Consider the following 24,988-nt stretch of genomic DNA (forward strand, 5'->3'; position numbering starts at 1 on the left):
TAAACCAGAAGATGCACCTGGTTCTGGAGAACCTCTTCAGAATCCTCTGGTCAGGTTTTGTGGACCTACAGACGGGTCAGTCCCCCTCAGAACGATCAGCTGGTGTTACAGAAGTAGTGGAGTTTTATAGTTTAGTTGTGTTGCTGTCTGTGAGTTGTGTTGTGTGTCAAACATCAGCTGCAGTGCTTTGATCCTGCAGATTTGGGGAATAACTGTAAAATGAAAAATTAAATGATGCTTTGGTAGACTTTTTTTTATTTTGTCTACAACAGTAACACAGACTCTTGTTTCTCTCCCTCTCTGCGGCGCTGACAGCTGCTCAGCACGGAGCGAGCGAAGACCTTCATCTTTTTTCTCCTCCACAGGAGAAGGCAGATTCATCTTGTTCCTCCATGTTACTTTTGTGCTTCTTATATTACCATGTTTACATACCACTTTAAATGTTGATTACTAGAGTTATGATTTTTCATGAGACAAGATTTCTTAGTGCTAGATTTTTGCAGCTTGAGGTGAGTTTTATTTTGCAGCATCAGCAAAAGAGGCTCAATGAATGGAACAGCTTGATGATTCCTTGTATGTGATATGAAGATGCTTTTATATTTCTGCATCTGCCTCAGTGATAGCCATCGTTGATATATTAACTTATGTTATTGAATATAATTTCATACTTGAATATTGAATATTTCCTGAATTTCTAGACTTGCTCTATCCCAGGGATGGGCGATCCTGGTCCTCGAGGGCCGGTGTCCTGCAACTCTTAGATGTCTCCCTGATCCAACACACTTGAATCCAATAGTTGAATCACCTCCTAAGTGCAGTCAAGTTCTCCAGAATCCTGCTAATGACTTCATTATTTGACTCAGGTGTGTTGAAGTAGAGATACATCTAAAAGTTGCAGGAGACCGGCCCTCCAGGCCTGGAGTTGCCCACCCCTGCTCTATCCTATTTTTTAAGTCATAAGGAAAAACAGACATAAAAAGCCCAGATCATGTGAAATCTCTGCACATTCTTAGCTTTAAACATTTTTCGCAGCAATCTTCACAGGCTCTTTGCAGTCTGGTTCAATGTTTGGACTTTCATTCCAAACTAACTTACTAAATTTCTTACAAGGCGGCTGTGAAAACCCAACTGCCCCTGGGTGGCTCTTTGATTTGGAGTCAGAGCAGCACTGATGCCCTCTGCTGACAGATTAGAAAACTACCTCTGGCAGCACACTGAGTCTTTAATGTCCTTATATGAGAAAAGTCATTAGTAATTGATACTCAACACAGAAACACTTCACCTCACTTATAAAATTTATTTTTATAGATAGTCATCTATATGGTCATGTATAACAGTACATATTTAGATTCCACATATACTTTCTATAGAAATTGGTTTCCTGCGACTCGTTCCACACTCTGACAGAAGCTCTGGATATTAAAAACTAAACTAAATGATGTGAACACCAGCAGCTCTGACAGCTCAGTCACTTCACTAATACTACAGTCAGGTTCTACCCAACAGGTCGGAGCCCAGTCAGCCACTGGGGAGCCGCTGGTGTCTGCAGTAACTTCTCAGTAGCTGAGAATCCAGAGAGTCAGTGTGCCATCCATCAGACATCAGATTATTCACTAAGATCAGAACACAACAGAACATGGACAACAACAACAATACGAGGGTCAAATAAGACGTCATTCAATTTCAGCTACAATCTCTCTTGTGTAATGGCCCCCTGGAAAGCGTCAGCGCCTCCACGACATTCAGAGTGGTGTAAGCCACTGGAAACCACTGCAGCGCTGCCCATGTCAAACAAAGCAGTCACATATTGCACTATGAATGCAGAAACCTCAGTCACAAGACAGGAAAGTGCTTCTAAGCGCTGTACAGCTGCTACACACAAACACAACACATGGAGGTGGCGCGGTGCGGCGGCGTCAGCCTACAGTACGGCATGGGGACGCACAGCTGCCGGGGCCGGGGCCGGGGCCAGACCCGGGGCCCGTTCAGGCTGTGCCAGAGTTCAGGAATGGACCTTGAAGGCCAGCAGCTGCTCAGAGTGCATGTTGTTGAGGGAGCGAAGGTCGGGCAGCTTCAGCAGCAGCTTGGTGAAGATGGCCGACTCATTGGGGTGGTTCCTGGTGATGAGGCTCCGGAGCGCGCGGATCAGCGTCTCCTGCAGCGCCTCCACAGAGTTCACGTTCTCGATGCCGGAGCGGTCTGCAGGGAGACGGGATGCAGATGCGTTCAGACACACCGACTGGCTCAAACACGACTAGCCACACCTGATCATTTCATCAGTTCAGCACAGAAACCTTTAAAATTCAAAGAGTCATTTCTGCTAAATCAAATGAGTTTAGAGCCAGATATGCTGCCTGACCTTTAGAATAAAAAAATACTTATAATGTTTTGGTAAATTTCTACTGCGAGAAATCTGTTGTCATTTTCAAACAACCACCGTTTTTATTCCTGCTTCTAGGTTACATTTTTTCATATGGGATGCTGACACACAAAGTTTCCAGTTTAACAACAGATGGATCCACATTAAAATGACTGCCACTATTAGGGTCATTTATGGAAATTAAATGCAATTATTCCAAGAAAATCTGACTTTGATAGAGTATCTAAAAGTTCAGTTGTTTACCATTTATAGTCAAAGGTCCAAAGAGCCAGTTGAGGCTCTGGGGCCTCTGGGTTTGTCTCCTGCAGGGTGTGGGACCCTCTGGACCCCACAGGGGGCCCTCAGGGGACCCACCTGAGAAGTGTTCTGCGATCAAGACCTCTTGGACACAAACATCTCACTGATCAGATTTAGTTGTCAGGATCAAAGCCTTTCTGCTTTCCTTCTCTAAGTCACTGCTCTAGCGCCACCCTGTGGACACTCAGCCTCCTCTCTTTGTTGTTCTCTGTTCATGTGCAGCACAAAGGGCTGGGCTGGTTATGAAGATCTCAGTTTTGGTAAAAGATTTTTTTGCCCCATCAATGTACTCCTTGGGTCTCCGTAGTTCAGAGTACAACTAAACGGAAGTTGCACCACAAGATGGCAGACTTACAACGTCTGTTTAGTTGGACTTTAAATTCATGTAAACTCAGAGAAGGGCTCATTAAAATAAAAATCAAATTTGAAAATATTTTCTGTCATTTATAATTTCATTTTAAGAAAGCAAAGACATGGTGCAGCAGATAACTTCATATTTCAGCAAAAACTTCCACACACAGATACAAGAACATAAGTTGGTGCAGATGTTCCAGGGGTTTGTGTCATGGAAAAAAAGCCACTGAAAAATTCAAGATGGCCATCAAAGAAAATCTACTTTTGCATTAAATTAGCCAATATTTATCACAGATGAATAGTTTTTGTTTCAGTTCATACGTAATTGGACCCACAGAAATCATAAATTATCATAGATGGTTGTCATGGAAAATGTATTTTTGCTCTGAAGTTGTCAATTAGATGAATGAGTTCGGCGTTAAATCATAGCCTATGTATTTTGGACCATATAACTTATATACATTTCCTTGATGCGTCTCATTTCTCTGCTGGACATGTTTCTAAATAGTCGCCATGGTTGTAATATTTATAAATATAGTGAATATATGCACTAAGATCTGCAAATTACACAGGTGTGGACACAGCTAACAGTTAACTAAGACACTATTGGGACAGCTAACTTTAGTAATCACCACTGATTCACTAAACAGCTACGCTAACACGACAACTAAACATTTAAAAAATTAGCTGACGCCAGCGCTAAACAAATAAAATAAAAAATTAGCTCAAGTTAAAACTAAACTGTGAGGCATAAAATATTAGCTGACATTAAACTAAACAGCTAAACACATTAAACAATTTTTTTAATGTTTTTAGCAGTAACTACCGAGTCGACTGGGTCTCAGCCTTTCCCAACCTCTTAAAGTATTTTATTTTTCTCAAAATTATTGCATTTCCATTAAACAAATCTATTTTCATAATTCCAATTTGCGCAATTTTATGCTAAATAGAAACGCAGCTCCTTACTATCAAACATGAAAACTTGATGGCAGCTGCTGTTGAATATTTTTAGCTCTTTTACTTTATATATGAAAATTGTGTGAAATAATCTGAATATTCTCAGACTATTCTGTTGAGTTGAATCTTTAAAATGAAACTAAAAGGAGCAGCAGAGTGAAGGGACCCACCGGCTGACACCAGGACCACGGCCATGAACAGGCTCATCTCCTCCTCGCTCAGCCCCAGATTCATCAACTTCTCACAGAAGTCAAACATGGAGCTGAGCAGGTCCCCGGAGCCCATGGTCCTCAGAGCGTCCACACTGTACTTCTGTCCCCCCAGGAAGGTGACGGAGCGCTCCTTCACATGGAACAGCGAGGCGAAGCGGACCACCAGCACCTGCAGGACAAGAAAGGCTGTTTCTATTGTATTTCTAACCCTGAGGGACAGGCGGACGGGGGTAAAGAGGACAGGGCGTACCTCGAAGGTGCCAGCCTTCAGCAGGCTGACCTGGTCATGCTGGGACAGCTCCCTGAAGCCGGGGATCTTCTTGGCGAACTCCACCACCTCCCTGACGGCGGGGGTGAAGCTGTGGGAGAACTCCTCCCACACATCCTGGCCCGACTTGTGCGGGTCCACTTGAGGGGACATGTTCATTGGACAGACCTGCAGACAGACAACCAATTAGGACTTGACAGGGCTGGGACAACCAGAGACCCTAAGTGTCCTCCACTGTGTCTCCACACACGTAAATGAGCTGCAGTGAGACAAACACATGAGGGACAAGCGCGCTCTGTCCCAGCGCCGTGCCGCACCGTCTTACCAGGTACATTCTGCTGCCTCCTCTCCAGGCGCCCCCGTTGTAGACGCTGCCAGGGCAGGGCTCAGTGGGCGGAGCTCTGACGGCTCCATGTATGTAGGCGGGGCTGTGGCTGGCGCCGGCGCTGCGGGACGCTCTGATTGGACACTGGTTGTCCAGCTGGCTGTGAGGCTGTCCCAGGATGGACAGGAGGCTGTGTCCCGCCATGTTGACAGAGTTGTTGCGGCGGTTCCAGACGTCCTGGCCCTGCTCTGAGAGCTGGACGGGGGCAGCTTGATTAAAGTCCCCGCCAGGGGGTCTGGGTGGGCCCTCAGGGGCCCGGCTGCCTTGCTCCTGGTTGTACATGAATGTCTCCTGATGGGCCCTGGTCACCGAGCCGATCACCTCGTCCTCGCCGCTGTCCGACACACTGGGGGACGGCGAGCTGGAGCCGGTATCCATGGGAACGGCGGAGTCGGGGTCGGAGCTGGAGTCCGACTGGCTGGACCCTGAAGGGGAAGGGGCGGGGCCGGCCTCCTCGGCGGCGGCGGCGGCAGCGGTTAGCGGCGCGGCCTGGCCGGCGGCGTGCGGCTGACTCAGCTCGCTCTGCAGATGGTCGCCGCTCATCATGCTGTTCATGGCGCTCTGCATCTCCAGCAGCATGCGCTGCTTCTCCCGCTTGGGGATCCGACCGAAGCGCACAGCTGAACAGTGGGAAGAGGGTCACTTTAGCTCGCTTTGACGTTAGCATTCTGGATGTTAGAGCAATAAAACAAGGAAACTGACAAACTCACTGAGCCATGCAAAAGTATTTACACCCTTCACACATTTTGTTACGTTGCAACAAACATCAGACCAACACAAAGGGATAATAACAATAATAATAATAATAAGGAACTAGAGTGTGCCTTCTGAGTGTAAACTTCAGCTGCAGCTGGAAGATAAGTTGATTTTATGAACTAATTGAAGTTCATAAAATCTTTTTGAAGATTTAATTTTTTTAAATCTGAATGGTTTTTTTCCACCAATGTCCTCCTCGTGTTTCCATAGTCCAGAATGATGTCAGCTCATCCAGGGCCGCCATCTTGTTTAACAAGCGTGTTTTACAGCTTCTGATTACTTGGACTTTGAATTCAGGTCAGTTTTTTTTGTTGTTTTTTTTTAAACAAGAAGGTCAAATCATTACCAAAATAGAGTCAGAATAATAACAGAATAAAGATGTCATTTTATAAGAACTCCAACACAAAAGGTTTGTTGAACATCTTATGAAGTTCTACCTTGGTCTAAGTTTTACAGATAATTTTTAATAAAATACTTAATAGCCTGGTAAATGTTTGCAGGGTGTGAATACTTTTGGTTGGACATAAACCAACCAGTTTATTTCTATTATTTGCATCTTATCCAGTTTGCCACCTCAGGCTGGACTGGTGTCCTCACACACTTACAGTCTCGGGACATCCCCACCATGAGGCATTTCTTGAAGCGGCACTGCTGGCAGCGGTTCCTGTTCATCCTCATGATGGGGCAGCTCTCGCTCTTAAGGCACTTCTTATACTGGATGTTCTGCTGGATGCTCCTCCTGAAGAAGCCCTGAACACACACACACACACACACATCCAAACAGCATGGTGAGTGCTCCATTTTCTGGGTTGTGGGAGGCAAGCTTATGGTGGGAGCTCTGCTCCATGATGGGACACTGTGGGAATTCCACAGGAATCTTTATTCGGTTGTTCAACATCAAGCAATCATGACAGACCTGACTCACTGTCTGCTTCACAAGCTTCATGAAGAGTTTAAAGGGCTTCACTATAAACATGCTGCTCCTCACAACACCACTAAGCATTTTTATCTTCTACAGAACTGAACATACAGCAGCTTTCTGATGGTGTGTGTGAGAATGTGTAGGAATGTGCATCAATGGGGGGTCTACAGGTTTCAGCAAGTCAAATGTAAGACTTTTTAAGACCTTTTTAATGGCGCCTTCAATGAAATTTAAACAGACAGAACAGACTTTTCCAGGCACATAGTGACAATTTTATAGCACAATCAAGTAACTAAGATTTTATTACCTTTAGTTACAAAATGTTCTATATATCAAAAACAACTTAAAAATTTAACTTTGCACTTTGATGACTTGAAATTGGGCCTGTGTGTCTTTAAGAAGCTCTCTGCCTTCAGAATGTCATTGCATGTTTATGATTAGAAAATAACATTAGAACATGATATAAAGTTCAAAAAAGTTTGTTTTTTTTACATAAAACCCCAATCCTTCTCTGGTCCCTGGTACAAACTCTGCCTCAGCCAGAGAGTGTAGCTAGGGCAGAGTGGTAAAACAAAATGTTGTCCAGCCAACCGCCAAGAAATTTGCACTTGCTCATAATAGAGCCAAAAAAGCTAATTGGCCACCTAGCTAGCTAACATGTATATTAGCAGCTAGTTAGCAGTAGTCTCAACCACCTCGAGTCACGGTACACAATGAAGATGTCTGTATGCGACTCAAACTTTTGCCTGACAGAAAAGTCAGAAGAAAAAAAAAAAAAAGCTTCATATACGAAATTAAATAGTCCTGCCACCACAAAAACCTGTATCAACATATTCAAGGCCAGCTTACATCTCAGGGCCTTAAAATTTAAGACATTTTAAGGCTTTAATTTAGATTCATGAATTTAAGACTTTTGATGCGTGGACGTCCTGACCAGGCATGGTGGTTGGCTCACATGAATAAAGAGAGAGAACTAGTTTCACAGAGTGTTTGCTCACAGCTGCAGAGGAAGCTGCGCCTGCAGTGACCCAGTTCAGCTGCAGCAAAGACAGACTGAGGGGAGAGTGTAGGGGGATCGGGAGGTAGAGGGCATCCTCACCTTGCAGCCCTCGCAGGCGTGGACGCCATAGTGGAAACCAGAGGCCACGTCGCCACACACCTTACACAGCAGCACCAGGCCGTTGATTTCTGATCGGCACAAAAACACACAGCGGTCACTCTGCTGCTTTCACACACACAAAGGCTCTGAGAGGCATGTCACCAGAACAGACACACACACACACACATTTCATGACAACTTCACCAGAACATCTGGACTATAAAAGCACTGGGAATACTGGGAGGCGGTGGTTATCATTTAGAAATAGAAACTGGGGGGAAATAAATGCTGACATAAAGAAATAATATATATATAACAATATATTTTTATGCTTCATTTTATTTCAAAGAACCTAAACTGCAGCTTCGCATGAATTGCATCAAGCAGAACCGAGCCGTGGACCTCGCAGGGATCCCTGCAGCAGCTCCACACAGCGCATGGAGGAGTGTGCTGCTTACTTGTGATCCCACATTTTCCCGAGGATGAGGAGCGGCCGCCTCCCTGAGACCCCGGAAGCTTCTGGCGACCGACGGCGAGCGGCGGGTCCATCAGCTGGCCCGGCCGCCCTCGGCCGGGCGAGGAGCCACGCCGAGGCGAGGACGACTGGTAGCTGCCGTTGGAGGAGTCGCTGTGGTAGGAGTCCAGACTGGAGGCGGAGCTGGAGGAGCTGATGTAGGCGATCACGCCTCCTGGTGATGCAGAGGGAAGGGGTAGAGGGTAGCACTGTGAGATGACATGGACTGAAAACACGACAAACGGCAGCTTAAGGTCTCTTTACAAGACCACCAGACAGAGTGGCTCCTTGGAAAGTAATAAACCCAAACCCTTTAATTTATCACCATGTGTCTCTATGCCAGCATCCAGCTACGCGGAGGGATTAAAACTTTCCCTCGCTCCACTCCTCAGGTTTAAAATCCTTTTATAGCAGCCCAGATTTGGGCGCTGCGGTGGCGCAGGGGTAAAGCACCTCCATGTGTGGAGGCCTTAGTCCTCGATGCGGCTGTCACGGGTTCGAGTCCCAGTTTGGTGACCTTTGCCACATGTCTTACCCCACTCTCATTACCCACCTTCCTGTCTGACCTCTCTCAAATAAATGCCACTACAGCCAATAAAACCTTTAAAAAAATGAGAGTCCTGATAAAGAGGAGCGACCAGACATTGCTCCTCTCATTTCCTGCTCCACACTGCCAGTTAGCAGGCTGAAAGAATGTGACTACTTTTGTCACTTTACTCCACACAAAAACAAACTAATTTAACTGCCTGAAAAGATTCATAATGTGGAAACTAAAGGAGCAACAAGGCCAAGTCCTTTTCAATCCTATGGAGTTTCTATGGGACCAAATTACAATGCAATCCATCTCAGCAAGTACATGCTGGCAGACACCAGGTGGTGCTAGAGCACCCAGCCTTTGTTCTCTGGAGAAAAAAAGGGCCATTTTAAAATGTTTTACTTGTATTGTGTGTGGCCCAAGTTATCATTTCAAGATTTTAAAGCCTATATTACAAGAGCCCAACATTTTGGCTATTTTGCCCAACATGATAACATCACAAAGCCTGGTTGTGAGTCAGGGTTCTGTTGTATTATTAATCTTACTTAAATTGCATCCTTGTTTGGAGTTTTTTTTTCCTCCCATGTCCCTAGACCCAAAAAACGGCTTGCTTCTCAGCACTCCACTATATAAGTTTTTATTTCTTTTTTTTTTTGCTTCAGCAGATGTTATAGCAGGTATGGAGTAAGTCTCTGAAATTCTGCTTCAAATTGTTCTAATCTTTTTTAAATTAAAGATATAATCCTTAATTTATAAAGATGTAAATGTGAATGTATGTACATTTGAAGGAAGATTTAGAAAATTGTCCAGGAGGACCAATCAAAGCTCTGCCAGCAGTTCCATTTGTCTCACCCACTCGAGCACCTGACCCTCAAAATGTCTGTACACGCCACTGCATCTCAGCATTATTTAATATACATATATACAGTAGTTAGTCAATTCAATTATGTAATTACAAGCATATTACTTTATATACATATACTCTCACTTGTCCAGTAAATGTTACTTAACTTCTGCTGATTGACTTTAGGACAAAGGTGTCATCAGTTTGCTTCACTATTTCGATACGGCTACTGTGGCTCACTATAGAGGAGCACAGTCTTAGGGGGCAAAACAAGAAGAAATACTTTATTTTTTCAAAAGTCACCAACGATCTTCTGCACCCTAAACAAGTTTTCTACTTCATTCGAGTCCAGATAATGGAAAATGAGAAATGAAAAATGAAATTGGCATCTGCACCGTAGCTTTTGATTTGGTTCTAAAACCCAAATAAATGAATGTCATTGATTACATTATACAAACTAGTATGATATTATTAACTTGATGTTCTCCTGTTATAAATAAGTGATTTTATCTTACTCCCTTTTATCCTGTAAATATTGAGAAACCTTGATATTTCAACAGAATGTTAGGAAAGAATGAGCTTCTTCACTCATCCCACATTAAATCTCTATTGATCCAATGTCTCTAGGTTTCTTTAGCTGGCTCTCTCCTGAGCGCCTCACTGTTAAATCTGGGAGTTCAGCTCCAACAGTTCTTCCAGCTGATGCCGTCTTCCTCTCCCCCTCGGTGAGGCCAAACCCAGAGAGTCACTCCCAGACGCCAGCCCTGACTGGAACTAACCCACTTAAAATAAAGAAGTCAGATCAGAGCTCACAAAAAGCTCATATTGTTGCCAGTCTCCTCACACCCTCATTCCCTCCTCCAGGCAGTCATGACAGGCTGACCTAATTTCTTACCCCTGCCCATCTTGGTGATTAGATAACAACCGTTACATAATGTCAGCTTCACATGGGTGTGTGTGTGTGTATGGGGCAGGTAGGCTGGACTTTCACTGCAACCAGCCGAATTGTAAAGCCTCAAAAGAGCAATATTAGTGCTCTGAGGCATTTAAGGGGTTTATTTATGATGGATTTCATTTTGAGTTACCACCGTTTCACAGCAATTAAGATGCAACAGGAGGCCGGATATAATCCATTTGTTTCAGCAAATGTCTGGTATTAATGTCAGCTGATCAAATCCACATAAAGAGGCTCAATGCTGACAAAGTGTCAGGAAAAGAAATGTACGTCCACGTTTATTCCAACAGGCAACGATCAAGCATATACAAAAGACCAAATGCACAACGACAAAGCAAAGATTTTATGATGCATTCTAAGAAACTCCATCCAAAAAAAAAGAAAAAGAAAACTGGAACACTGAATTCTGTAAAACAATGCTCCATTTAAAGTCTGCTCGGAAGAAATGGTTTATGTAACGCTAGTGTGTAAAAATAGATCTTAAATTATCTAAACAAAATGATCTAATGTTTTATTTTATTTTTTTAAAAACAAAAAAAAACATTTTTCTAAATAAAATTTGTCGATAGCACCGTCTTCTCCTTAAAGATGGGTTTAAAAGTAGAGTTTTAAAGTTCAACCAAATATAACGTTTAAAACTGTGCTGGTGTATAAAACTACAGTGGAAACAATTTTCACCACAGAACATGAATAAATAATATTTTCAAACAATATTTTCACTGGAAATCTTTGAATAAGAGTCTGGAAATCTTTGAATAATATTTTCAGTCTAGCATTTCCGATGTGCCCTGAATGCACCACTAAATTCAGAAGTCTTTCGCCGCATCCCACGTGGAGCTAGCATGATCTTCTACTGGAAAACTAGGTCACCTCGCGCAGTCTCACGTGTATCCGCAGCAAAAACCCACACTTCACGGCGGGGTGAATTATGTAATGCCTTCGTCACCGCCCAGCTCGACCAATGAGCGGAGACGTAAGGGAAGCGTAAACACATGTGCACATGGCTAGGCTGACGGGTCCATGTGAGAAGAGTAGACTGCAGTGCTGCCAAAGCAAAGTGGACGGCCAACAACAGCAACCCCCACCCCACCCGGCAGTCCTAACCCAGTTTAATATTACCACACCGCATTAAGCTACGACCATCAACACTTATTCTGGATGTAAATACGGACCAAAATATAAATTATTATTATACGACCGTGAATAAATTAGTGGCAAAACAAGACAGTTTTAGTCCAGCTGAACCGACAGCAACAAGCTGCAGTCTCTTGGCGTTCAAATGACACTCACCAGCTTTGCTCGAGTCCATGTCCATATCCTGCGAGTTGCCCCTCTGCTACCTCGTTGCTGAAGCCGTGTTTGATTTGGTTCTCAGCAACTAGAGAGTCGCTGGTAGATAACGTTCGGGGGGCAAAAAACTGCGCTTTGGGCTAAAACACTGAAATCACGGACATTAAAACAGAATGGAAGCCCAGAGGAGACAACCCAACCAAGTTAGAATCTCACAGGAATGAAAAAAATAAATAACTAAGTTTTAAAAAGCGACTTTCAATGACGCAACAAAAACACCCCAGCGAAACCCGGGTTTATCTCAGCCGGAAGGTTCCGTCCCGCTTTCACTCTGCTCCAGTAACCGAAACAGAGCGTCCTCTGTAGAGCTTCCTACACCGAAAACTGGTTCATTACAAGCGCAGCTCCAGGTGAGGAAGACTGGCTCTGGAAGCGAGCAATGGGCAACCATGTGACCCAGTTCACCGGCTCCTCCCTCTGCAGCCTGCAATGGTGTCAATGTAACCCACTGACATACTTCCACCAGAGCGAACAATGGCTCCTGGCAAGGGGGTTCGACGTCCGGAGAAAGCAACAAGTTGCTCATTTACAGACTGAATTGAAAATGGCGCATTTTTTCTCCCTCTTCTAACACTTCAAAAAGGGAACCAAGTAATTTTACACAAAGATTTTATTGTTGATGCGCTTGTTTTTGACAGGTTGTGCAGATAGATTGAAGTGATTTTCATTCCATGGACCAGTCTGAACCATCGGATCCAGACTGGTCTGAAACCTGTTCTGTTCATGACTGAAGATATTTTGAGATTTCCACATTTAACTTGCAGTGTGGTCCAAACTATTCATAACCCTTGCACATCTAGATTTTGCAATGTTTTCATTCCATTTATTTCTGACAGGAAATGAAACAGGCATTGCTATAAACATCATGAAATGACATGTAGGGATTTTCAGTTTTGAAAATTGTAAGTTGTCAAAAAAATAGCTTATGGACTCCTCAATAATCAGTTGAAAAATCTTTGTTTTCTTTACAGGAAACAAATCCTTTTATAATCTCTGATCTTTGGTGATGGAAGGCTCATTGGAAGGCCTCCCTGTCATGACCCTCATCTCTATCTCCCTCCACAGAGTCTTTCTCACTTTCACTGGGATTGGACCACTCCAAAACAAGAATACTGTTTCAAGTCAGAAGAATTATTAAAATATTACTTTAAATGTTAATCTGCCAGGACTGTGAATAATCTGGGGCTTAACTAGATTCCAGGGAAACTCTCCTGCCTGGATCAGTCCTGGTGATAATGATGCATTTAAGTTCACTCTCAGCTCTTCACACCCGTAGCATAAATTTTGATGTGTTCATGCAACAATGTAAACAGTCCAACTCTGAGTATTTCCAGTCTGTCCAAACAGGACATGTTTTTCTTTACAGAGACGCACATCGAGCCCAGGAATCTTTTTTTTCTCTGATCTAAATATGATGAATTAGAGATGAGAGGACACAGCTGACTAAAACCTACCTCTGTTTTACCACACACACATCTTCAGGGGTTGGATAATAACTCTGTCTTCCATTTTTCTTTACCTGAACATCTTCCTTAGCAGTTTATATTTAAATAAATTCAAGACTACTTTATTAATCCCCAAAGGAAATGAAATGTTGTTGCAACTCCTATTATCCAAGTTTCTTCAGAGTTGTTGCAGCTGACGATTGTTGTAGGCAGGAAGGATCTCCTGTAGCTGTCTGTATTACCGCAGAGATGAAGGAGCCTCTAACTAAAGATACTATGTTGTTGTATAGCAGTCTCATAAGGAGGATGCTCAGGGTTGTCTTTTCATTTTATGAAGAATTGTTTGTTTGCACCATCATCTCCAGAGGTTCCAATTCAGTCACCAGAACAGAACTTTACCAGGTTGTTGAGTGTTTTTAGAGAAAAGATGACACTCTTCAGCAGATTTATAGGAGATGATGGTGTAAGCTTCCTCAACATGTACAGTCTGCTCTGTCTCTTCTTGACGGCTTCACTAGCTGAGGTGGTTTTTCAGCAGTATGAAAACAGATGTATTTCATAAAACTGTAATGGAAGCACCTTTTTCACATCACACGCGTCACGTGATCAACAACCGGATGTTACTACTGGCAGAAGTCACAAAGAAGACAAAAGGAAGTAGAAGTAGGATGATGGTGTAAAATCAGATTAGAGAAGAGTACAGATTAAATTGCGGTGTATATAGGACCTGATAAAAACCAGTTAGATGATTTTATGTCTTGATATTATGCAGAAATGTTCCAACTCAAACCATTTCTCCAGCATCACTAACTGTGAACTGTGAAAGAACTTTAATTTCTCAGCTGTTGCTATGGAAACAATAGGATAAAGTGATAGTAAAAACTTTACTGCATTGTAAATTAATATACATCAAATTAATTTATTTGATGTATATTTGCTTGATGATTTTGATGATGGTATTTGATGTAATGTCCATTCCATGTTTCATAATTAAGTTACTGTACAATGTTTTTATGGTGTAACACATTCTGAACTTCCTTGCCGATGAAATGTGCTGCCATACAAATAAACTTGACTTCTAATCTAATGCTCATGTTGTCATACGGCCGTCTTCCAGATGGAAGCCCGTCTCCCTGTCATTCCTGCTGGGTCAGTGTGACATGCTGGACTCGTCTCCAAGCGATTCTTGGTTCCATGAACCATCTGAATATCTGAATAACTACAGTGAAAGCTGTAAGGAGTGATCAGTTCAAGTTCAACGGCTTGGGCTTATAGACAGAACAGTTTAGCGGTCAGCGTGGCCCAGGAGATCCGGTAAAGGGCAAACAATGAGGACGGAGTTTCCATTATTCTCATCCCATCTGTCTTTATTCCCAGCCATTCAGTCTGTCGGCCTCAAGGCTGCGCTGTTCTAGCTGTGACATGGAATGTCTTGTCATCATGACCTAAAACATTTCAATTGTTTGTGGTTAAAATAAAAATAGTGGGAAAGGTCCCCTCTGGAATGGGATCTGCAGGAGAGGAAATCCATGGAATTACTGGTGAACACACACACACACACACACACACACACACACACACACACACACACACACTAGCACACACACACGAACAACACTGGGATTTACCAAAACTGGTCAAAGTATTTAAACTCCTTCAACCTTTTCAAATTTTGTCGTGCTATAATAAACATCCATGTATTTTCTGGGATTTAAATTTAATAAAAAGTTTTTTAGGAATGATGTGTCACAGACCAACATGAAGTAGTGCATAATATTTAAGTCAAAGAAAATGATACCATGCCTGTTTTTATTATTATTATTATTTAAATAAAATTCTTAAACAATGTGATGTGCACCCGGTCAATCAATACTTTGTAGAACCAACCTTCAGTGCTGATCCAGCTGCAGGTCGGTTCCTCCAGCTGCTTTGCATTTCTGCAGATCTTGTTGCTCATTCTTCTTCACTAAACAGCAGATTTGATGGAGAGCATCTGAACACATTTTCAACTGAATTTAAACTCTGTCTTCTGATCTACTCCACTGCAGGTCCAGCATGTTCTAGTAACACTATGAACCAGAACCTCAATTTGTGATCAACTTTTTTTCTTTTGTGGTATTGACAATGTTGTAATTTTATTTTAAAGGATCAGATTATTTAAAAGTTGTTGCCACATTGTCTAACAAAGGTGAGGTATATTTTCTCTCAGGAGCAGGACACTCAGGTTATCTTAAAAATTATTAGAAAACACTATTATTTGTTCACACTCAGTGCTATGGCAACATTGATGGTGAGTGTTCTGTACTTGTGTAGCACTTCATCAAGTCCAGAGGACTCCAAAGCACTTCACACTTGGTTTGAAATTTGGATGAGAACTGAGGGCAAATATTCAAAAGAATTTCAGATATGAATTAATTTCAAAGCTTAGTTCCTGTTGTTACCAACTGGAACAACACATCTATTCTCACATCTCAACAGATATGAGAATAGAAAAAATATGAAAAGGAATTTGAAGGAGATAAAGAGGAATGTTTGGTGGGATGTTGTGGAACCAGATGTCTCCTCAGGTTGGGAGTGTTTCCAGAACTCCCATCATTTTCAAAGGTGCTGTTAAAGTGTGTGTCCTTCTCCTTTTGAGGGTAGTTTGTGCTGTGATATAAAATTTTAAAAAAATAATAGGAAATGAATAAGAAGCATGCTGAGTGTTTACTGTTCACATGTTAACAGTGGATTTACAGGCAGATGTATGTTAATGTAAGCTTCATTACCTCAGCTGTACCTGAGATAAAGTTCCCTGAAGAATAAGGACAAATAAAATTTTTATTATACAGCAACTTTCATGTATCAGAGCTGAAAATTATCCATAAATTTGGAATGGAAGCTGTCCCACAGCATTACTGAGCCTCCACCGTACTTCTCCACAAACTCCCTCAACTGTTTTGGTGTTAAATTCAATTTTTCTCTCATCCTTCTGACCAAAGCTCAGTTTTAAACCAACTCCATGTTTACTCCCATCACCACTCCTGCACAACCTGTTAGCATGCAGGTACATCTAATGGTTTCTATGAACACCTGATGATGTCACTATTTGCTGTGACAATATAATTGAGAATCATCATGTAGCCTAGCGACCAGTGGCTAAAATTCATGGGCATTTAAATTTGATTTTCTACACATTTACTAGTACTGGTAAGAAATATGTAGAATTTTTGCACACAAGCTATAGTTATACATGTAAAATGATCATTTGTGGTCATTATCCAGTGTAAGAACTACCTACCTGCAGTTGAGCCCCATAAAATCTTTATAGTCTTGGCATATTTTAGGATGCCACAAAAGTTACAAATAATGTTTTATTAGATTAAAATTAGTTCCATTCATTTTACTAATAATACCCTCTTAGACCTCAGCTGTTTTCACAAATTATCTTTTGTTTTATTCCATCCTGTTATTCCTCCCACCCACCGACCAGGCTGAATGTTTCAGAGTTAAGAAGTCAAAGACGACAGTAGTGACCATAGTGACCATAAAAAGGACAGTTTTTATTCGGGTTAATGTACAGACGTGTGTGACATGGCCTAGCGGTAGCGGTGCAGCTGCAGGGTGTTGCGCCTCTTCCAGGCGGCACGGCGGGAGCCTCCGATGGTCAGATGGAACTTGTGGCCCTTGCCCAGGCCGCGGCTCTTCTTTCCTGCAGAGGTCAGGCCGCGCATCTCCCTGTGCTTGTGCACGGCCTTTGTGATCCACTGGGTGTCCGGGTTGCGTCTGACGGCCTTGTGGAAGGGGTCGATCAGAATCACCTCGAAGAACTTGTAGGTGGAGTCCTCGCCCACCCAGTAGGAGTTGAGAACTCGCAGCGCTCCACAGTGACGACCAGCGCGCTCCTGAGGGGACAACCACACAACCGTCCAGGAAACAGTTATCAACACAGGAAACTCAGATGCAGAAAGAGCATAGATAAAGTCCAGACCCTGACATGTTCCTGCTTTGTGGCTGATAAATGACACTAAGCTGCTGCAGATTAACTTTATATTAAAAGGATGAGATGATGCTTTAGAGATTCCAGAGAACATCCTACTGAGGGCAGTTCTGAGCTGGACGGACTCACGTCAGTAACAGTTAACCTGACGATCATTTAATACTGTCAACACAAACTGAGAAGCTTAAAAACCCAAAGCGTTTTGGTTCCAACATGTCACAGAATCAAACTCTGCTTCTTCCAGCAGGGAGGAAATATTTACACCAGAGTGAAATTCTACAAGGATCATGACGGTTGTGCTGCTTTTTGTGTCACTGTATCAGGAATAAGTGTTTAGAGGTCATTACATGTCAACCTGCATCAGATTAAGAAAAAAACACAACCCTGCTAAAGCTGATATTTTGCTCAGTTTTAGAGATGCTGCTCATCTTAACCTAAAATGTTTCCTTCAGAGTAGAGGTTGATAAGTCACATCGTTTATCTTTTGTTGTGATTAATTTATTATAAGAACTCTGATTTAATTCTGTCACAAAAAATTCTAATTGATGTTTAACAAGAACAACAAAAATGTCGGTTTTACTGTTTTCTCCAATTGTTCAGTAAAGTATCAATAAATCAAAATATTTTGAAAATGTAAATAAATACAGTTACTGTACAGTTTTAGTGACATAAATCAGACTTCTTCATGTGACTGGTGTCCTAACGAAGCACATTACAGAAGGGAATGTTTTTCAGCAGCAGTGTGTGTGTGTGTGTGTGTGTGTGTGTGTGTGTGTGTGTGTGTGTGTGTGTGTGTGTGGTTGCTGAAACTGAAGACACTGTGCCAAAGTACTATCAAATAGTTCTTATTGTCACTTATCACAACAGTACCACAAAATATTGTGATGAAACTTGTAGTCCATATCACCCAGCCTAACCAGTTATGAAACCAACGTGTGAAATCATTCAGGAAGATCTTGCATGAACAATCTGTGGGTCAATGGTTCGATTCCCAGGCTGCTTCTGTCAGCCTGCCAGGGCAGCTGTAGCTGCTATACAGTAACTAGCCATCATTGGCATGTGAATGTGACCTTTGAGATCTCAGTTTGACATCAAGGAGCATTATAAATAAGATTATTACTGTTGCCTACCCGTGACCACACACAAAAAAAAAATCATTCTACTAAAAACTGGTTTCCATTTCAGCAACAAGGTTTTACGGTAGAATTAGAAAGTGGCCTGTATCTGGTTTTACAGTTTAAGTAATTCTATTAGTCTAAAGTCATTTAAATGTGACTTAATGTTTATCTTATTGGTTCATTGAGTTTTAACAGTCTAATGCCCTTACCACATCTTTACCTTCTAAAATGTTGTTACATTAAACAAGCTTCAAGTAGATGTGAATACATGTACGATGTAGAGCAACAGAGGCAGTGCCACATGCATGGTGCATGGAATGAAACTGCGACAACGCTAAATATGCAAAGAGACACCGCCGCTCTATTCTTGGAATTTGTATATCAATAACTAACCTGTGGATTTAGATCGAATGGTTATGGTGAATCTTTTGTTGCCGTTACAAATTTCAGCTACACAAACCAACTGGAGATCTTCCAGGCTGAAGTGAGCAGGACGTCCAGTCAGGTTTTAAAGCTAGACATCTACTTCAGTCATCTTTTATAACCTTCATTGTTATTTTTTTTATTTATTTTTTTATTTATTTTTTTATTTCGAACAGACTTTAAAACAATCAAAAAGAAAATAAAATAAAATGGAATGAAACAAACTTAAGAAATAAAATATGAAACAAATTATTATGCCCATGTGACATGCAAAATTTTCTGTTCGAAAAGGAGCAGGTAGAAGATACATCTTATAATGTCCTGCCCCTTTCCTACTTGTCAATGTATTTTCAATGAACTGTCATAACATCAAAAAGAGAAATTTTTCCATTTTTTCATCATGTATAACTATACAAAATTATTTTAAGTACTATTTATATCATCAATTACATTATAGCCTATTGGATATTTAACATCTTATACAGCATATTTTGAAATGAGCTCTGCTTTAATCAGCTTTTTAAATTGGTTTACATTTGTAATTTGTTTTAACTCATCATTCAATCCATTCCAGACATTTACTCCACACACGGATAAACAAAAACTCTTCCTGGTTGTTCTAATATGTTGTTTTTTAAAATATCCTTCACCTCTTAGATAATAACCACCCTCTCTGTCAGCAAACATTTCCTGTATACTGTGTGGAAGTTTTTGATGTCTGACCTTAAACATGAATTGTGTAGTTTTAAATATTACCAGGTCCCAGAATTTCAGTATATTTGATTTAATAAATAACTGGTTTGTGTGTTCCCAGTATCCCACTTTATGTAATATTCGGATGGATTGTTTTTGTAAGAGGTATAATGGCTGTAAATTTGTTTTGTATGTATTCCCCCAGACTTCCACACAATATGTCAGATGTGGTGCAATGAGTGTGTTATATAGAATAAACAAAGCTTTATAGTCTAGTACGAAGTTAATTCTTCTTATAACAGCAACACTCTTGGCTATTTTAGATTTTACTTGTCCGATGTGTGTTTTCCAGCTGAATTTATTATCTAATATGACACCCAAGAATTTTATTTCATGTACTTCTTCTAAATTAACACTGTCAATTGATATTTTAATTGGATTATTTTCCTGTTTTTTATTGTTTCCGAATATCATAAATTTGGTTTTATCTAAATTTACAAATAATTTATTGTTATTGAGCCAATGCTGTAATTTTTCTATTTCTGTGTTAATCACTTTAGAGAGTTGTTGAATGTTTTCTCCGGTACAGAAGATACTTGTATCATCTGCAAATATAATGTATTTTATAAGATTTGATATTTTGACTATGTCATTTATATACAAAATGAACAATTTGGGTCCCAAAACTGATCCCTGCGGAACTCCACAAGTTATGTTGAGTAAGTCTGATTTCTGACCATCTAATTCTACAAATTGTTTCCTTTCTTCAATGTAGCTCCTAATCCAGTTTAATGGCACCCCTCTAATGCCATACCTTTCCAGTTTTTTTAATAACATGTCATGATTGATGGTATCAAAAGCTTTTTTGAGATCCAGAAATACACCAATTGCAAATTTCTTTTTATCCATATTGTCTATAATTTCTTCTGTTAATGCCATCAGTGCCATCGAAGTTGATCTTTTTTCTCTAAAACCATACTGACAATCAGTCAGAATGTTTTGCTTTTCAATGAAATTATCTAACCTTTTACTAAAAACTTTTTCTAGTATTTTTGAAAATTGACAGAGAAGAGACACTGGTCTATAGTTACTAATTATATTCTTATCTCCAGATTTAAATAGAGGAATAACCTTCGCTATTTTCATTGCATTTGGAAATGTTCCAGATATGAATGACAAGTTGCAGATGTAAGTTAGAGGATCTGCCACATCATCAATTATCTGTTTTATAAGTGACATGTTAATGTCCTTCCAGTCCATTGATTTTTTTATTGTTGCATTGATTAACTATTTCCTTAATTTCAATTTTGTCTACTGGTTTCAGGTACATAGATGTATTTTGTTTAATACATATTTCCGATGAATCCACATCCAGTGGGTTTGATTTATTTATTTGTTCTGCTAACGTAGGCCCTACATTTACAAAATATCCATTAAATCCATTTACTATCCCAACTTTTTCATTCAGGGTTTTATCATTATAAATAATATATTTAGGGTGAGTAGTATTAGAAGAATTTTTTCTTATCAAGCTATGTAAAGTTTTCCAAATTCCTTTAATGTTTAGTTTATTATTTTCTAATATTTTAGAATAATAATCTGTTTTGCATTTTCTCATAATAATAGTTAATTTATTTTTATAAGATTTATATTTTTGTTCTGCTTCAACCGTTTTATATTTTATAAATTGTTTATATAGATTATTCTTTTTCTTACATGCATTATGTATGCCTTTTGTAATCCAAGGCTTATGTTTGTTTTTTTGCCTGTAATTACAAGTTACAATTGGACAGTTTTTATCATAAAATGCTTTAAATATTTTGGTGAATATGTCAAAAGCCTTATCAATATTTCTTTCTTCATACAACACTTTCCAGTTTTGTGATTGTAAATCGTTTCTTAATGCTCTTATTGAGTCCTCTGATATTATTCTTTTGTAAGTGATATTTGTGACCTTGTTTATTTTTCTGCAAACATCTTCAAGTATAACAAACACTGGTAGATGGTCACTGATATCATTTATAAGAAGTCCACTTCTCAATTTACTTTCCATATAATTAGTAAATATATTGTCAATCAGGGTTGAACTCTGTGTTGTTATTCTACTTGGTTTAGTAATTAGTGGATATAAACCTAAACTATGTATAGAATCAATAAAGTTAGATGTACTTTTAGCCATATGTGGATTCAACATGTCAATATTAAAGTCTCCACAGATGAAAATTACCTTTTGATGCATCTTAGCAAACAATGTTTCCATGTAATTTGTAAAGATGTCAGTATCAGATGCCGGTGCTCTGTACACACAGCTGACCATTATATTTTTCTGCTTCTCAAATTGGATTTCAATAGTAATGCATTCCATAACTTCATCAATTGACACTGACATTTTTTCTAGCACCTTATATTTTAGATCATTCTTAATGTACAAAGCAACACCTCCACCTTTTTTATTCTTTCTGTTAATGTAATTGAACTCATACCCCTCCAGTGGGAAATCTGCTCCCTTCTCAGAGGTGAGCCAGGTTTCTGTTATTGCTATGACGCTAAATGACCTTTTTAGTTGATGTAAATATTCTTTTATTTTGTCATAATTTGCATAAAGGCTACGGCTATTAAAGTGAATAATTGACATTTCTTGGTCCGAATTATAGCATTGGTTATAGTTCTCATCAGTATAGTAATGGCAGTTGTCATTCAAATAATCAAGAAAATTGTTGTCGGGGTCAATATCTGTGTCTATGTTCATATGTATATTTTCTTATCATCACTGGTTTTCAGAAAGTTGATCATGGTTACCCGGTTATCCTGTTTCACTGATATTTATCCAACTCTTCAATTTTTCTGATGAACAGTATCTTGGCTTCTTCCGGTGAACCGTTCAATTTGATATAGACTCTGCAGTTTGAGGTCCATGTTGATTGTATTTTCTTTTGTTTCCTGAGAAAACGTGCTTGTCTTGCTATATCTGCGTTTAGTTTGGTTAGATGCTCATTTATATAAACATTGGTTCCCTTTAATTTCCTCCCTTGTTTTAAGAGTTCATTTTTGTGTTGTGTACTGAACTGTTTAAAAACTGCAGATTTAATTTCTCCAGGACAGTTTAAATGATCAGTCATGTCTCTACTTCCCATCTGTTCTCGTTGGATAAATTGAACAAATTCCAGTTTGTTTCAATGGTTAGGTCATGTGGTGTACATGGCCCACCATAAATACTTACTTTGAACAATAGACTGCTTTGTAATAAACCAGCAGATGAGGTCTAACCCTGTAAGAACCACTGCTGCAATATTACAATATTTCCAATTCAAACTAAAGAAGATTTATTTACAAAAGTTGACTTTTCTTGTTTTTTTTAACCGAAACTTAGAGAACTTGACCCCCTACTGTTCAGTCTTCAATTATGTGGATGAGAAATCTGCAGATGAGTCCCACCGCCAGGTCACAGTATACCACACCCTGAAACACATGGACTGAGCAGGATGTTCACTGAACCACAAGGGAGCTAAATGTATTTCCAGTTTATCTTTGGATGATCATTACAATGTTTTTCAACATTGTAATGATTGGAGTTTTCTGGTCGATAACAAATTATTAGAAAGCCTGACCTGCCGATTGAAAATTTTTTTAAGTCCCGAAAGTTATTAAATATATTGACAAAGTGGCTAAGTTGGACCAGTGGGATAACTAATATTAACCGTTTATGTGCAAACATGTCCCAGTGAGTCCGTAAGATAAGTAGATAAGATCCATTTCACATGCAAGAAATCAGGGCGAATTTATGTGTGTAGTTCTTATTTCTGAGAAATATTTGTACAAAATACCCAAATAATTTTGTACTATATTCAATATTATCTTTTCATAAAACTTTACAAAAGCAAAGTAAAAAAATATCTGAACACATTTTCACCTCTACTGTTCAACAAAACCACCTAGCTTGCTGAAATATATTTTTTGTCTGGGTCTTTCAGGGTTAAAGGTCAAATAGCTATAAAGTGTTGAGCCTGGAGTAGTTGTGATGAATAAGAGCTGTTTTTCTCTTGGGCCTCCTCTGGTTAACTCTGAGCTCTAAAACTTGTTTTATCAAATGGAAATGACAGAACTAGACATCTATTCCATGTCAATGTGTCGTTGCAACACGACGCTGGACTGATAGTTGGGACCAGGTTGGTGAAATGCAGCTTGTTCTCATACCTCAGCAGTGGACTGCAAACTGCGGGCGAATTTGAGCTGGTTCACACCATGATGCACCGGCTTGCCGTAGGTCGCTCCCTTAGGGACGGGGCGTTTGCGGCCACCACGGCGCACTCTGACGCGGTAAATGACGTAGCCTGAACGAAAACAGAGCATAGTTAAAGTTAGCACCGATGATGAGCGGTCAACATTAAGTCCATGGGGAAGTACCCACCCTGCTTGGCTTTATAGCCCAGCCTGCGAGCCTTGTCAGGCCTGGTGGGTCTGGGGGCCCGATGGAGGTTGGACAGCTGACGGTACTGCCAGCAGCGAACACGGAGCAGGAAGCGCATCACATCAGACTGCTTCTTGCGCCACAGCTCCTGCATATACCTATAGGCTCCCATGTTGACTTACCTAAAGGAGAGAAATATTTCAGACAATGTCAACTCCGAACTTTGCAGTTAGACATGGCAGCTTAAAGAGTTCCAAAGAAATCAGACTAGCTGTAATCTGAAGCCTGGGACTACACATGGCTTCATACAGTCTGATGTCAGATTCCTCACAACATGGCTCATTCTTTTTACACACACCTTAACGCACAAAGTCATACAGATATAGCTTTGTGCTTGTTAGGTACTTCAAATATGATGAAGTACCTAACAAACATCAATAATCGGAATCAATGTGTTCTATTGCCAATGGATAACTGATCCACGTTCAACTACATGCTACAAATAAAACCGCAGTGTTAGCCGCTTAGCTTAGCGCCACCAACTTTCTCGAGGTTAACATTTAGGACACTGCGCCACAAACTATAACCCATAAAAAGACAACGAAATCAGGGTACAATTAAAATGTTCTGTATTTAAACAAATCTTGCACCTAGCGCTTCAGCAACAAGAATGCTAATGGCTACCAGTATGCACGTCCAACTAAAGACTTTTAATCACAGAATTCACAATATTTATCACAAAATAGCCGACATGTAAAGACAATAACGAACATCCGAATCTATCCCCTAAGTTGGACAGGCAGATGAATCTATATAAACAATGATTTTTGTGGATTGTGTTTGCTTCAGAAGTATGGGATTTCTAGCTTACTTGATGGCGTACCAGCCGGAAAGAGAGAGAGATTTTACCCAGCATGCTTTATGGCAGTACGTTTCCTTTCCGGTGTTCATGGGAAATGTGGTTTTTCAATTATTCACTTTATGTATATATATTTTTTTATTATTCTTTTTATGCTTTTCTATTTATGAACTACTTTTACTGTTTCGTTTGATTAAATCAAATTACGTCTTCATGATGTACGGGCTAAAATATC

At 40.3% G+C, this 24,988-nt stretch overlaps 2 protein-coding genes across 2 annotated transcripts; both read right to left on the bottom strand.

Annotated features, from left to right (window-relative positions):
- Positions 1 to 1,277: 1,277 nt before the first annotated feature.
- LOC102234885 (nuclear receptor subfamily 1 group D member 2-like) lies at positions 1,278 to 12,220 on the bottom strand. The gene is made up of 8 exons (XM_023344967.1): positions 11,769 to 12,220; positions 8,089 to 8,319; positions 7,631 to 7,719; positions 6,215 to 6,359; positions 4,794 to 5,473; positions 4,451 to 4,636; positions 4,159 to 4,369; positions 1,278 to 2,199 (listed from the first exon to the last, which is right to left on the bottom strand). The coding sequence occupies exons 1-8, from the start codon at positions 11,791 to 11,793 to the stop codon at positions 2,003 to 2,005; spliced, it is 1,764 nt and encodes a 587-aa protein (XP_023200735.1). The 5' UTR covers positions 11,794 to 12,220; the 3' UTR covers positions 1,278 to 2,002.
- A 4,573-nt stretch (positions 12,221 to 16,793) lies between these two features.
- On the bottom strand, positions 16,794 to 24,832 carry rpl15 (ribosomal protein L15). Its single transcript, XM_005804487.2, has 4 exons — positions 24,766 to 24,832; positions 23,895 to 24,076; positions 23,681 to 23,817; positions 16,794 to 17,157 (listed from the first exon to the last, which is right to left on the bottom strand). The coding sequence occupies exons 2-4, from the start codon at positions 24,064 to 24,066 to the stop codon at positions 16,852 to 16,854; spliced, it is 615 nt and encodes a 204-aa protein (XP_005804544.1). The 5' UTR covers positions 24,067 to 24,076; positions 24,766 to 24,832; the 3' UTR covers positions 16,794 to 16,851.
- Positions 24,833 to 24,988: the final 156 nt, after the last annotated feature.

This window comes from Xiphophorus maculatus, chromosome 13, assembly GCF_002775205.1.
Source record: "Xiphophorus maculatus strain JP 163 A chromosome 13, X_maculatus-5.0-male, whole genome shotgun sequence".
Lineage (NCBI taxonomy): Eukaryota > Metazoa > Chordata > Actinopteri > Cyprinodontiformes > Poeciliidae > Xiphophorus > Xiphophorus maculatus.